At 50.7% G+C, this 14,961-nt stretch overlaps 1 protein-coding gene across 3 annotated transcripts in view; it reads left to right on the top strand.

The window, feature by feature from the left end:
- ANKH (ANKH inorganic pyrophosphate transport regulator) overlaps positions 1 to 10,641 on the top strand; it is a 123,928-nt gene extending 113,287 nt beyond the window's left edge. The window contains exons 9-13 of one of the 3 annotated variants that reach the window (XM_037063027.1): positions 602 to 731; positions 3,032 to 3,155; positions 3,724 to 3,823; positions 4,571 to 4,720; positions 5,521 to 6,788. In XM_037063027.1, coding sequence (XP_036918922.1) covers positions 602 to 731; positions 3,032 to 3,155; positions 3,724 to 3,823; positions 4,571 to 4,720; positions 5,521 to 5,634 — 618 coding nt within the window. In that variant the 3' untranslated portion in view covers positions 5,635 to 6,788. Of the gene's footprint in view, positions 1 to 601; positions 732 to 3,031; positions 3,156 to 3,723; positions 3,824 to 4,570; positions 4,721 to 5,520; positions 6,789 to 9,913 lie in introns of those variants that run through there. The other 2 variants (XM_037063029.1, XM_037063028.1) reach the window with 2 other exon arrangements.
- The last annotated feature ends 4,320 nt before the right edge of the window (positions 10,642 to 14,961 follow it).

Here is a 14,961-nt window from a genome sequence, read left to right as displayed (position 1 = left end):
GAAATTATTGGCATGATTTTAGGTCCACTTTCCCTTGTCCAGTTGAGATTCCTTTTTTCCGAGACCGTCCAATCAGGCTGCTGCTTCGCCTCTGTTCTCTTAAGTTCCAACTTCGTAGCTGTTGTCTCTCACTTCCCGAACTGGACCTTGCAGTTTCCCAAGCCTATAACTCACCTTTTCATTAGCTGTGCTGATTCCATGTGGCTCTGCATATGTCCAGATGCCTTCAGGTCATTTTTTATAATTTGGGGAAAGCTGTAAAAATTACATCGATAAACATTTCACCCTGAACGGACCGAGCTGCTTAAGGCTCTCGTTCAGCCTTCTGTGAGAGCACACTGGTCCCCTTCACTGGCCTGGTTACCCTCTCGGACGTGTCCACACCTGCCCCATGACCACCCAGGTCCCTGTGGGGTGGATGTGGCAAGGGGGGCCAGGTGAGAACAAAGCAGGGTGATGCAGCTCCGGGACTGGTTCGCCAGCGCCTGCTTGGGCGGGGTCAGCCCCGCTCTGTGTACCCCAGGATAGCGAATGCCTGGCATTCTCATTTCACCGGTTTATGCCCTTTCCTCACCACCTGGCCGATTGTCTCTGCCCCCAGCTCTGCTTTGTGATGTTCTGGACCCCCAACGTCTCCGAGAAAATCCTGATAGACATCATTGGTGTGGACTTCGCCTTTGCAGAACTCTGCGTCGTTCCTTTGCGAATCTTCTCCTTCTTCCCGATCCCAGGTAAAGTACAACAGAACAGCAGAAAAACTCCTGCTTCCCCTCATGCCTGATTCAATCCTCTTTCTTTGGAACATTTGCGATCATGTCCCAAGCAAAATTGTATATGTTCGCAGTGGATTGGAAAGATGGAAAGACAGTGAAAGTTCAAGAAACAAATCAAACAGGGATAATTTATTTCTTAAAGGACAGTGGTCACACACACAGTAAAAGGGAAGTGGATGCAAAGAGACAGTGTGAGAAATTCAGGCACACGAGAACTGCGTTGTGTCCTGACCATGGGGTGGGGACACGGCTCTAGGCCCGTATTAAAAGTCTTAGAAATGCATATACAGAAGTTGACTTTTAGGTGTATTCATTTAAGATGTAAAGTAAGCGGGGAAAGAAGACTATAAAACCCGGAGAAGTACAAAGAAAGAGAGGGACTGCTCAAGATAAGAATTTAGCAGCAGGGTTGAGGCCAGGCAGGGAAAGCCTGTTGCCAGTGGAAGCCGGTTTGGACGTCCCCAAACTGGGAGGGCAGCATGAGGTGTGATGTCCAGGGTCCGGCCATTGTCGTGGAATGAGAAGAGCGGGTTGCAGGAGGGTTGGTCAGTGCGCTGCCTTTTCTGTGACGAATGCAGCACACATACATGCATGCCTGTATGTAACACGTTTAGGGCATGTCGACAAATCTAGAAGTAACTCGCCAAAGTGCTAACAGTGGTTACTTCTGGGGAGCAGGGCAAGGGCCCTGCAGAATCAGGACTGGGAGGAAGACTTTTTGTATTATATTCCCTTTTAGCACCAAATTGTATGTTATTAACTCTTAAAAATTTTATTGCCCCCCAATTCCACCTAAATCATTGAGTTGAGCCCAAATCTAGAGAACCACAGCAAGGCTAAGAAACGGGCCGTGGAGCTGACCAAGGCCAGAACCAGTGGTGCACCCAGCGGCCCTGTGCTGTCATCCCCAAGCCAGCCCAAGTGACCCCTGCCCTTAGAGGCTGACCAGTCCTGGAGGCTGGTGCTCTCAGGTGTCACCTTGTCAGCTCTGCAGAAAGGGAGGAATGGAAGATGAGGGCCATTTGATGGGGCACAGGGGAAGACAGGACACTGGGGAGCCGAACTTGGGAAGGTGACACCACCTAGGGGTGGCCGCCCTCAAGAGCGATTAAAGTGTAGTCTTGACCCAGGGAGGAGCTGGAGGTCCCAAGAACTGCAGCTAGACCGGGATGGGACTCACCACTATCACCTCTGGGCTAGAATTCCTCACCTGCCATGCTAAGGGCTTGAAGAGAGCCGTCGGCTTCCACCTGTCTTTGCAGCCTGGGTGTAGGCCAACCAGATGAGCATTCCACCTGTGTGCCCTCTCCTTTGCCCTCAGCCAAACCCAAGTGTGTGTCTGTGCCTCTTAGACCCAGCCCTCCACCCTGGGGCGGGCACACCGGGAGACCAGGAAGGCAGCAGGTCTGCCTCCCAGTGTGCTGGGGCCACTAGTTTTCACCGCGGAGCGAGCGCCCCCTTCCCCCTTTACACGGTCTTTGCCAACGCACATGGGAAAAAGAGCGAGGCCCCAGGCTTCCTTAAACCCCCTCCGGTTCCAGATCAGATATACACATTCAGGGCACTTCCTGCTGATAACGGTGCGTTTCCTCCAAAACCAAATCCACACTTGTCGCTGGGGCCCCTCCATGGCCCTCGGGCTGGGCACCTGCCCTCCCGCAGCTCACATCTGGAGGGGGAGACGGGCGAGGTCTCTGTGAAACATCGACCCATCAGAACGACGACAGGGAACTGTTAGGGGGATGAGAAAAGGAGGTGACTGAGGTCCGAGTGGTCAGGGACGGCTGGGAGGAAATATGGGACGTGGACAGGAGCAACCCCCTTTCCTCCCCGAGGCCGGTTTCCATGTCGCCCCAAGGGCACTGTCTGCAGGGAAGCCTGGGCTGTTGGTCCAGCGTTTCTGTTCACTCAGAATCAAATTTCATCACCATCAAGTTCTTTTCTCTGAGTTTTCTCTTTTAGAGAAGAAGGATCAGAGCCTGAGGCTGAGGGTAGGGTGGAGCGGGCTGGGGGTGGCAGGAGCAGACAGGACTGCCCCAGGAGCAGGCAGGCCCCCCGGGAGACAACGGGGATGAGGCAGGAGCCCAGGCAGTGCAGGGACTGCCCTCAGCTCCGCAGCCCGGCAGGAAGGTGCGGCGATGCCAGGCCGGCGGCAGCGAGGCCGGGGTCCCCCAGGTGCTGCGCAGAGGCTGGAAGCGAAAAGCTGTGGGGCCCAGACGAGCAGGTTGTCCCTGACGAGTCCTTTGCTCTCCCTGCAGTCACCGTGAGGGCCCATTTCACCGGGTGGCTGATGACACTGAAGAAGACCTTCGTCCTGGCCCCCAGCTCCGTGCTGCGGATTATTGTCCTCATCACCAGCCTCATGGTCCTGCCCTACCTGGGGTAAGTCTCCGGAGGTTTGGGGCTGTGGGTCCTGCCACTGAAGTACTCTGTAGAGAGGTACGTCTTCTTTTTTGGGTGAAATCCCCAAGCATTTGTAGAAGTAGAAATGCAGAGTCATGTTTTATTCTCTGCCTGGGCACTAGATGGGCGGCCGTTGAGATCCGTCGTAGAAAAGTACTTGGAGGTCAGGCCTACCCACAATATCCACTGAGCACCTACGATGCTCCGCCGTCTCCTGCAACAGGGACGTCACGCAGTCCTTCCACCTTGGAAACCCACACTCCGCAGAGAGGAGGGGTAGGAGGTGCTGCTGGCTCAGTGGTGATGGGGACGTGGCCAGCCTCCAGCTGAGAGACCTGGAGAGGGCACGGGAGATGGCTGGGACCACCACTCCCTCCCCCCCCCCCGCCCAACATGCAGGTGCAGCACTTACTATGTGCAGACCTTGAATTCGACTGTCTGGTACTTCTGTGGTCTGCACCTTTCCTGGATCTTGGCTGCATTTCTACTCTGTGCATGCCTCAACACAGCTTTAACAAACTGATGGGCTTTGCATTCTCATCCCCAGGGTACACGGAGCCACCCTGGGCGTGGGCTCCCTCCTCGCGGGGTTTGTGGGAGAATCCACCATGGTCGCCATCGCCTCATGCTACGTCTATCGGAAACAGGTAAGAGACATGGTGACAGACACCACCTGCGTGGCTGGGATGCCTCCTCCCAGGTGTAGAAAGGCTTGGGTGGCATCCTGAGGGCCCACAGTGGTGGCGAGTCCTCACACTCATCTCACTTCAGTTGGGCCCACGCTGCTGAGGGCCCCTGCACACGAGCAACACTCACAGCAAAGTGGCTGAGCCGTCAGCCAGGTCTGACAACGGGGGGGCACTACTTACGTGGCTGTGTAGGCCACCCCTCACACCCCCCGGCCTTGCCTCACAAAGCAGTGGCACTTCACAGGAGGGACAACTAAAAACTACAGGTCCTGCATTCTGCCGTTGCCTCTAGGGAACTGAAAAATGTAGAGGTGAAATGATGGTTTTGACCATGCAAGAAAGACCCGCGAAAGGGGTTCCCTGGCAGTCAAGTCCCCTGAGTTTGTAAGTCCTTAAAAAACCAGCCTTGAGCACTAAGGAATGACCAACCTAGAAAATGTTGGGCGACCAGGATGCCCCCTCACGCCCTGTGCCCCAGAGACTTCTTTCTGTCCAACCCCAGCTCCCATCTCACCACAGGGAGGCTCTCGTGAGCCCCACCGCACACCCACATGCATGCACACACACACACACTCAGTATTTACCTCAGCACACAATTAGGGTGTCCTCAGGGGTGTCTAATTATTTGGGAGTATATGTCTTTCCTTTCTAAGATTATGAATAATCAGGGAGCAGGTGCCCCATCTGACATTATTCATTCAACAGAGAAGGGACGAGATTAACCAGGGAGTGAATGGAGGTGGAGAAGAGAAGGGGTCCAGGGGTATACCTCTGGGGGACACCACTGTGGGCCCCCCCAGCCATGGCAGCCAGGTGGTGACAGCTGAAATTGGCGGAGATTTGGACCTAACCAAGGTTGGTGTTTTGCCTGGCAAATATGATTAAAGAAAAGAGGGCAAGGAAGCAATTACAATTATTGAGCATTTCACTTAAGCTGGTGAAAGAGGGGAGAGGGGTCCAAAGGGTGGAGGCAGGGTCCTGGAGGGAGGGGTCAGACAGCATGGCAGGAGGAGGAGGATGGTGTCCCTGAAGTTGGTCTGTGGGTGGTGCTGAAGGTGTTGTAATGACAAGCTCTCCAGTGAGCTCGTGAGCTGTGGAGGGGCGCTGGGGAACCTGATCCCCCAGGAAGAAAGGCCAAGGCATCAAGAGTCCAGTTACTGCGAGGCGGGCACTGTGGTCATGCAGCCGCCGGAATTAGGACAGGCCACGAGCAGGGTGGGAGAGAACGACAGCAAACCCGGGCTGGTCCAGAGGGAGGAATAGTCCGGCAGCAGCAGGCCCCACGCTCATGACAAGGAAGTGTCTGTGCTGCCGTGAGGGTGAGTGAGGGTCGGGGAGCACGGCCCCTACTGGAAGGGGCAGCCGGCAGGGAAGCCGTGTCCTTGGGTAGAGGCAGGTGTCCACCAGCTGACAACACGGTGGCAGAGGGCACTTCGGAAAGGTGCTAGAACAGGACCCCCCCCAAGTGCCTGGCAGAGAGACCCAGGTGCCCAAGTACCCAAGTCACCACACTGAGAGGCAGAAGCTGAACTAAGGTGTGGTCTCAGCGAGGTTGCCCCAGCCATTAACAAGATCCAGGACCGATACCCAGTGGCCTCCCCCTGCTCTCAGCTTTGCTGTGATGTGCCCACACTTACGTGTCTTCTTTGGTCTAGAAAAAGAAGACGGAGAACGAGTCAGCCGTGGATGGGGAAGACTCGGCCATGACGGACATACCTCCGGCAGAAGAGGGGACAGACGTCGTGGAAATGAGAGAGGAGAATGAATAAGGCCCGGGAAACAGCACTGCGGGGACGGTCGAGACGACACTCAGCCTCATCTCCTCTCCCACTGAATTTTGTTCCCTTTTGCTTTGGGTTTTGGTAACAAAAGAGGCCTTGATTTAAAGGTTTCCTGTACACTCTCTGGCATACTGGGTATGCTCACACACAGGCGGGGACCTGGGGAACGGTCTTCCCGTTGCTTTGTAAAAACCAACGAAACAGTTGACTTCACACCTCCGCTTCATGAAAACCCAAAAGACGTAGCTGCCTCTAGTCCGAGTGGACGCCCCCTCCCTCGGACAGTCTCCAGACGGAACCAAAGGACTACGGAGCTGCCCTCCGACACGCCACGGCCACCGCTGCCCAGTAGGCCCCACGCTGTACCCTGTCCCTTTGCATCTCTCTTAAGAATCAACAGGTTACAACTTGGCTTTCTGTGATTGGCTCCGCAGTCACATGGCTGTGCAGAGAGAGGGAAGCCGGGTGGCCTTTCGCCGTGGAGTCATCAACTGCCCACTGCGCATGTGCAGAGGATCCACCTGCAGGGGCCCTTCCCACAGAAGAAGGGACGTGTGAACGCACTGGGCAGGTGGATGGGAATGACCCCCTGTGGGAAAGTCTGAGATGCCACAGGAGCAGACGACTGACAGCGTCCGACACTCGCATTTCACCCAGCCTTCTCCTGGAAGGGAGCGAGCTCCCACATCGTGCCCGCCGTGTACATACCCAGCTAACTTGAACACCATCGCAGAAGCGCTTCTCCAAATTTCAGCATCCTTCCGCATGGCTTCCCCCAAAGGCTTGTTCTTCACTCACCTTCCTGAAGATGGCAGTAGAGCAAGGGAAACGGAGCATTCTAACTCTGCATTTTAGTTTTTACAGTGAACTGAAGCTTTAAGTCATAATCTCATTCTAATGCCAGGTTGCCGTATTGTAACTTTTGAAGTAGATGTATTACCTGGTTCAGCCATTCTTAGTCATAACCGTGCGGTACAGGTAATTCCAGTGTACTCCCCTCTCACACCACAGGATAAAGGAAGACATTTTATAAACAATATCAAAGTCACTATGTGATATTCCCTGAGATGACACATTTGAAATCCATTTAGTGCAGTCTATTTTTCTAAGTTTTGGAAAGCGGGTTTTTTCTTTAAAAAAAATATGGACACAGTTAAGTAAATTCTTGATTTCGACAAAATTCCTAGACTGAAAGAACCTAGACAACAAAAAATATTTTAAAGATATAAATAGATACTGTATATGTTATGTAATTTATTTTAGGCTATAATACATTTCCTATTTTCGCATTTTCAATAAAATGTCTCTAATACAATATGGTGATTGCTTGTGTGTCCGCACGCCTAGAGTGAAACGGAGCGTATCCACGAACATCGTCAAGACACAGTGTGTCAGCAGCATCCCAGAGCCTGCCATTTGTACACAGCTATTAGGACTGATGGATAAGAACTGCTTTTCACCCTGGGTGATGGGTATAAATGAGTCAGCTGGTGTAGACACTGGTGAGGAGGGAAATAGATGCTTGAAAGAAAAAAAAAAAGGACTAAGGAAACAGTCAAGGCTTCTGTATTTATTGTTTTCAGGACTGTGTGATCCCGTTGTTCCTCCCAGGAAAGAAAATGTAAGAGCATAAAGTCAGCCACGAACATCACAGGGTCGCATGCACATTTCTGGACACCCAGGAACCTTAGGGGTGCCCATGGCAAGGACAAATCCCCCATAGACATGGATGCTGAAAATTAGGACACAGCTTTGCGGTAGTTTCAGGGCTGATCTGAGAAGATAGGGAAAAATTTGAACTACATCAGGGTTTTGTTTTAAGTACATGGCTAAAAAATTAAACAGCAGAATTTTTTAACATGGGTGACTATTTCATGCTGTGGGGTTAGAATCTAAAGATTAAATTGAAAAAACTACTTCCCTCTAAATCAGAGAAAGATCAACTAGAGACTCCATTGGCAACTGGCATGTATCATGATAACTTCAGATGCCCCTTTGGTGAGATTCACAGACTAAAACATGGGTAGAATTTGGGAGGCAACCCCCAGACCCAGACTCCGGCGATGGGGCTGTGAGTGGCCTTGAAGCACAGGATCTCTCCCACAGTTCCTTCACTTGGGCTGCTGAAGTCCCAGCTTAACACACACACACCTTGCCTTCTAAAGCAAACCTACTCCTGGCAGGTTCTCCTGCATCTGTTCTGATCGCCCTGCCCGGAGAAGGCCGTCAAACCAGACAAGTGTAGGCACTTCTTCCCACTTTGCAGAATAAGGAGGGGCACTCTTTCTACTTTGCTGACCAAAGAAATGTTCTCCCAACACAGCTGTTTGGTTTTTTATAATTGCACAGTGCTCTGCTGATTGATAGATATATTAGAAGGGCGTGATGCCCATAAGGGTATCATGTCAAGGACCGTGAAAAAACCAGGTGTGACTTTCTCAATGGTGAGAGATTGCTGCAAATAGAATCTAAAACACAGGTGGCAAACACATGGCCCACAGGCCAAATCCAACCCTCCACCTTGTTTTATCCAGCGGCAGCACCAAGCTCCTTGCCCCTAGTTAAAGAGTGCATTTATACTGTCCTAAAATTACATTCAGCCCTTTGAAGGCAACCATGAGGCTGATGTGGCCCCTGGTGAAAATGAGTTTGACACCCCTGATCTAAAACTATAGGGGCATAAAGGCATTTTTAATGTAAATGCCGAGATGGGAGTTTGGGCAGTTCGAAGCAGTCTGTCTGGAGCGAGGATTTTCTCTGCACAGACCCAGGTCAGCGCAGCCCCTTCAGGGGCCTCCCTGCTCCGCTGAGGGGCCTAAGCGAGCTTAGTCTAAACACACAGCCGTGTGTGCTCTGCCCCCAACTAGTGCCATCTCCGTGGCCCTGGGCATCAGTGAGACACCCAAGAATTGAGTACAAAGAACCAGGCAAGGCTTGCTCCAGGAAAGCCTTCACAGGGCTGGGCCTGCTGGCCATATAGTTCAGGACATGTTGAGGGGTGCTGAGCATTGGCAGGAACCCTTCACCTGTTTGGAATTCTTTAATTTTGGCCAGAAAGCCGCTGGTTTACATCATTGAGTACACAGAAAGCCAGGCGCACCCCCTCGCTGCTGCCTACGTTGGCCTCATCTACTACCAAAGGTCCTCCTCTCCTGTTGTGCGTGTGTGTGTCAGTGTGCGCGTTGTGTGGTGTTGCATCTCAGCACTAGCAGGCAATTTGGCTTTGGAAATGTCCAAGGATGACCGACACCTTCAGAATAGGAAATTTAGAGTTGGGCTAGTTGGATACACTGGACGGGGCCAAGTCAAGCTTCGCTAAAAGTAAATGCACCTTTTCTCTCCTGGAGTTTCCCAGTAAACAGACATGGGAACAGACATGGGAGGGGCAGGGGCAGAGGCCCGTGGTGAGGCAGGCTCGCTCTCCACCGTAGTCCCACTCCCTCCGCTGAGCGTTCCCTGACCCACTGGGTGCTTCTCAGCCAGGGCCAGCTCTGTGATCCTCCCATGCACTTTTCTGGATCGCTCTTGGGTTTGGGATACCCATTCCATCCCCAAATCTCAGAGAAATTATTCAGGGATATTTTAGAGTAAGAAGTAAAAAAAGTCAACAACTCTCTCCCTTCCTAATCATTCTTCATTTGGGGTCTTTTCTATGGGAACAAAGGGGTGGGGGGAGAGTAACTTTTTATGTACCCTTAGGTTCTAGAAGCATAATGATTTAAAGACACAGTAGTTCTCTGTATTTTTTTTTTTTACTCCAAGCTGAAGTGGGAGAATGAGAATCTGTGTTGAAAAATAGGAAGTACATATCTGGTGGTAATTACATTACATAACCTTGAGAGACATTTTCTCGTATTTAAAAGTCTTTCTACTGCAGTAACTCTACTATGCCCCAACTGGCCCTGTTTCTGGCCTCTCACTTCGCAAGTGAGCTGACCCCTAAACTTACCATGAAGTCTCCAAAGTGACGCACGGTCCAGGAAAAGGGGTCTTTGATGATCCACATCCTGCTTTTCGGGGGGTGGGGGTACCCTAAATTGCAATGGGAAGGGCTTTCCAAGATGTGGTGACTCATTGAGACATCTGCTTTGCATGTGCAGCCAATTCCCTAAAAGCGGCTTCACCCTGCTGCACAGCCCCCCTCCCCGACAGGCCCTTTCACGGAAGGCGTTTGAAACACAGAAAAGCATGTTTGAGTGATGCGCTTGGTAATCACGCGAGGTCCTCCTCTGTGTGGTCAAGTCTCTGTTTTTGTCATTTGCGGCAGCAAAACTGCCTGTGATCCGTCAGCTGACCTGACCACACACAACACAGGACGCGGAGGAAGTCTGAATGCAGGCGCACAGCAGCCCGGCTCCCTGGCCCATAAAGGCCGCGCATCTGAAATGAATGGCGCAAGGGTCCAAACTGAGGAACTCTGTCATGGAATCAGAGTAACCCTCTTCAAAGTCGGAAAAGGTGGGGCATTATGCACTTTGCTGTCCAATCTCAACAGGGAAGATTAATACAGAGGGATGGTGAGATGTAGTTTGGAGTTCATTTGCTTCTGCAGAGGCTGAAGCTATTGGCCAACTGCAGTCAGTATGCTAAGAACAGCAGCGAAGGTGGGCCTCCCAAGTCACTTTTTAAATTACTTTTGCCAAGTCCAAGTGGTTCTGAAAGGATCTTTTTCTCTGCTTCATTTGTCATCCACCGTAAGAGGCAGGCACTTTTATAGACCGTGGTCAGCTCCGTGCAGGTTCAGCATGGTTCCTACAGGGTACCTCTTTTCAGGTTAGGGAACTTAAAGTGCACTTTGCTAAAACCTGACAGTGGCTTCTACAGCCCGTGTACGACAAAAGCGCACAAGAGCTAGGAGCCTGTTTGCTCTCCGTGAGTATACCTGGTCTCAGGTTAAAGAAGTGAGAAAGGGGAGGGGTGGAGGCAGACCAGCCAAAATCGGTTGTGCTGTTCACGGTCTGGTTTCGTGGAAATTCAGTGGCATGTCAAAATTGGTCATTACTTTAAGATTTGGAAGGGACTTCCGCCAAGATGGAGGCATAGGTGGAAACACTGTGCCTTCTCCCACAACCAAGTTTGAATACAACAAAGGTATGGAGAACAAAGACACAGCCAAAGAACAGAAAGTTGAATTATATGGAAGTCCGACAACAACTAACCATTCAACCAGGACGGTAAGAGGGCAGAGCCAGCAGCAGAGCTGGGTCGGGCAGAAAAGATCCCCAGACCCAGGCGCGCAGGTAGCCCGGACCCAGTCAGGGTGTGGGTCAGACTGACCGCGGTTGCACATTCTCGCACAGTGAGACACACCACACAGGCCCCAGGGGCCGAACCTAGTGGAGGGCTAACGGCAGTGGCACACTCGCATGCAGTGGGACGAAATGCACAGGCCCAGGTGACGGTGGCAGCTGCGGCATCAGCCACCTGTGGGGGCCGAGGTGGGAGGTGGCAGACAGGACGCCATTGTTCCTCTCTGACCCCGCCCCCACATACAGCGTCACAACCCAGCAACTGAGTTGCCCTGCTCTGGTGAACACCTAGGGCTCAGATCCTGCTACGTAACAGGCACAAACAGCCCAAAAGATGGCGCAAGAAGAACTCAAAGTCCCAGACCCAATAACTCTAAGCGATCAAGAGATTGCCAGCCTCTCAGAAGCACAGTTCAAGACACTGTTTATCAGGATGCTCACAGAACTGGTTGATTATAGTCACAAATTAGAGGAACATATGAAGGCTAAACTAATTGAAATGAAGGGAGATGTCCAGGAAACCAATAGTGATGGAAAGGAAACTGGGACTCATATCAATGGAATGGACCAGAAGGAAGAACGAAACATCCAACCAGAAAGGAATGAAGAAATGAGAATTCAAAAAAATGAGGAGAGGCTTAGGAACCTCCAGGACATCTTTAAACGTTCCAACATCCAGATTATAGGGGTACCAGAAGGGGGAAAGAAACAGCCACGAGTGGAAAACTTATTTGAACAAATAATAAAGGAGAACTTCCCCAGTCTGGCAAAGGAAATAGACTTCCAGGAAATCCAGGAAGCTCAGAGAGTCCCAAAGAAGTTGGACCCAAGAAGGAACACACCAAGGCACATCATAATTACATTAGCCAAGACTAAAATGAAGGAGAGAATCCTAGAAGCAGCAAGAGATAAGGGGACAGTCACCTACAAAGGAGTACCCATCAGACTGTCAGCGGATTTCTCAAAAGAGACCTTACAGGCAAGAAGGGGCTGGAAAGAAGTATTCCAAGTCATGAAATCCAAAGACCTACAGCCAAGATTGCTTTATCCAGCAAAACTTTCATTTAGAATGGAAGGACAGATAAAGTGCTTCTCAGATAAGGTCAAGTTCAAGGAGTTCATCATCACCAAGCCCTTATTATATGAAATGCTAAAGGGACTTATATAAGAAAAAGAAGATGAAAAATATGAACAGTGAAAGGACAGCAAACTCACAGTTATTAATAACCACGCCTTAAACAAAAGCAAACCAAGAGGACAGCTAGATCAGGAGTGGAACCATAGAAATGAAGAATACATGGAAGGTTAGCAACAGGGGAGAGGGAGGAGGAGAAGGGGGGAGGAGGTACAGAAAATAGCATAGACAGTAGGTAGAAAATAGGGGGGAGGGCAAGAACAGTGGGGGAAATATAGAATCTAAAGAACTTGAGACACGTGGTTATAAACTAAGGTGGGGAGAATAGTGGGGGAGGGGGTGTGAGGGTGGAGGGGAATGAAGGGGGGGAATAGAACAACTGTAATGGTATAATCAATAAAATATATTTTTAAAAAAAGATTTAGAGGTAGATGTTCCCAAGTGAGCCAGGGACAAGAAATGGTGCCTTCAGAGTTGGGACACATTGCATTCAGGCGGATTCTGGTTACCTGAAGTGTGGGGCTGTGACATGGGGGACTCACAGTTCAGATGAACCTGCTATTGAAGGTGAACTTCAAACCACCCTGGCCTACCAAAGGAGCTACAGGGTACACATGCACACCACTCAGCACCAGCAGCATGGACCAGTCACCACGAAGCAGGCCCGTCTCCCAGGGAGGCCACAGCTACAAGGCTGGTGGGGCAGATACACAGCTCCCTGGGTCCATGATCTAAAGCTGGAATGACCAAGGAACTAGCTGTAGAGCTTCAGAAATTCGGACAGAGCCACACATGGGAGTCTGGGCAAGCCTACACTCACTCATTCAAAGAACACTTCTGTGCTGGAGGCCACAGACTCACAGCAGCCCTTCCATGTCACTCACACCTCTCTGGCCTCACGGTGGTCACCTACCTGTCCCGTGAGAGAGAGGCTTAAGCCACCCTTCCTCAGGCTCCTTCCTGGGCCAACATTTTGTGTATGATGTAGGGCGTAGAACATGGTACAGGATCCCGCAATGGAAAACCAAAATTACCTCATTCTTCATTTCAGATCAGATCACCAGCAGTGATCCAGACTTTTTAAAATAAAGTTAAGCCTACTGAGAGTCATTCTACATGTGCTTGGCTGTCCATTCACAGGTTTTTCAGTTTCACACACACATACAAAAAAAACCCCCAAAACTTGTGGCTCTAATTTAAACTGTTGAAACCAAACACATTAAAATATTTGTGCAGCCGTTGATTAACATTGACCACAGAGGTCAGTATAAGATATATGTTGCATTTAAGCAAGTACTGTGTGCGTAATTAACAGATGCAAGTTTCTGCATTGTTAAGAGCAGTTATATATGGTTTTTAAATGTTTTTGGAGGATTCATGCTCACCTATTGTTAAGTAGCTTTCATATTCTAATTTTACTTTAAGTAAAGCTTCAACAGTTGGCATACAACTGGGATCGCTTTTCTTCATTTTCTTATCCTAACCATTAGTCTGTTTACACACCCCAAATCAAATGGTTGCTGACTTCAATTTCCTTTTTTTTTGTCAACGAACAGGAGACACTAAAATTTCACCCTTTGCCTTGGTAGCTAAACTAACCATTGGAACAGTTCTCTAAACTACTGGTCTCACTTAAATATAACCTATTTCTTCCAATTTTATTCGGCATTAAAGTGAATTTTTTACTTCCCATCACTACAGTAATATTGAAAGTACTACTCGGAAGCCCCACTTCTCTGCCACCTTCCAAAGACGGTTAGCAAATGCAGGCGGGGGTTAGGGAAGTCAGAAGAGCAAACCCGAAAGCCCACATCTGAAAGACTGTCCTTATCAACCTTCACGCTTTGAATCAAAAGCATCCCCTGACTTGCTTCCGATGGCCCGTTCTCCTCTGAGCTGCTCTATTACATCTTTGACCCAAAATCCCAGGTCTCGGCCCCACCCCTGTGATGCTTCCCTTTGCCTCCAATACTGCCATGGTTTTGAATTCTAAAAGTCACATCTTTCCGCCCACAGCTCTTGGGCTGTGGCTGTCTTTCTGTCCAGCTGTAATGCCAGGCGGCAGAGTGTGCTGGCCTCCAACCTCACATTCTCCCCACAGCAGTACGACCACCAGGGTGGACCTGCACCTTTCCCACGCCCCCTCCTGACAGCCCAGATGAATCACTGTGTCATCCACGCACAAAGCTACTCCATGACGCCCCCACCCCCACTGGTCAGGTCCCACTACCCCCACCTGTTCTCCCTCCTAGTGTCCCTCACTTCACCCCTCCTCTGCACCCTCTGTAGTCCTGCTAGCTCAGCGCGGGGGCTCCTGGGGGCTTTTAACCCAAAGTCTAACACAGAATGAACAGATATACTGATTATCACTCAACTTTGCAGTACACCACATGCCTAAGTTCTTCATCTCGATCACGTGAAAAATCTGTTTTGCTCTGAAGACAGGTGGCTGAGAAACGCTGGCTGAGGTTGGCTCTGGTCACCCCCAGGCCCCCAGGGCCCAGGCCCTGTTAGGACAGAAGCTGCCGAGTTCATGCAGGACGGACTGAAAAAGCACTTTCTCCCCCACATCTGGCCATGCCATGTCCTGACTCAGCTCTGGTCTTCCTGTCCCCCACCTGCTGCCACTGCCCAGATTCAGCAGAGCCTTCCTCACCCTGCAACTGTTTCTAAAAGCTATTTAATTCTTCCTCCTTTGGAAAAGAATAGCAATGGCCCCCATGCCCGGGCCCCAGGCCTGCTCCCACCTTAGTTGGGATTCTAGTTCTACATGCAGCCTGGTGACCTCATCTGGGCCTGTTTCCAATTCCAAATGCACATGGTGATCCCCACAGCTGCTCTCCCAGCCCTGACTTGTTCCTGGGCTTCAAAATAGTCACCTCCTAACACCTCAGAGTTGGGGCCAGAGAGGCCTTGGCCTCAGCCCCTCCA

This window comes from Sturnira hondurensis, unplaced genomic scaffold (assembly GCF_014824575.4).
Source record: "Sturnira hondurensis isolate 20B ecotype Veracruz unplaced genomic scaffold, ASM1482457v3 Scaffold0014384, whole genome shotgun sequence".
Classification (NCBI taxonomy): Eukaryota; Metazoa; Chordata; class Mammalia; order Chiroptera; family Phyllostomidae; genus Sturnira; species Sturnira hondurensis.
This window is presented reverse-complemented; position numbering and strand designations above follow the sequence as displayed.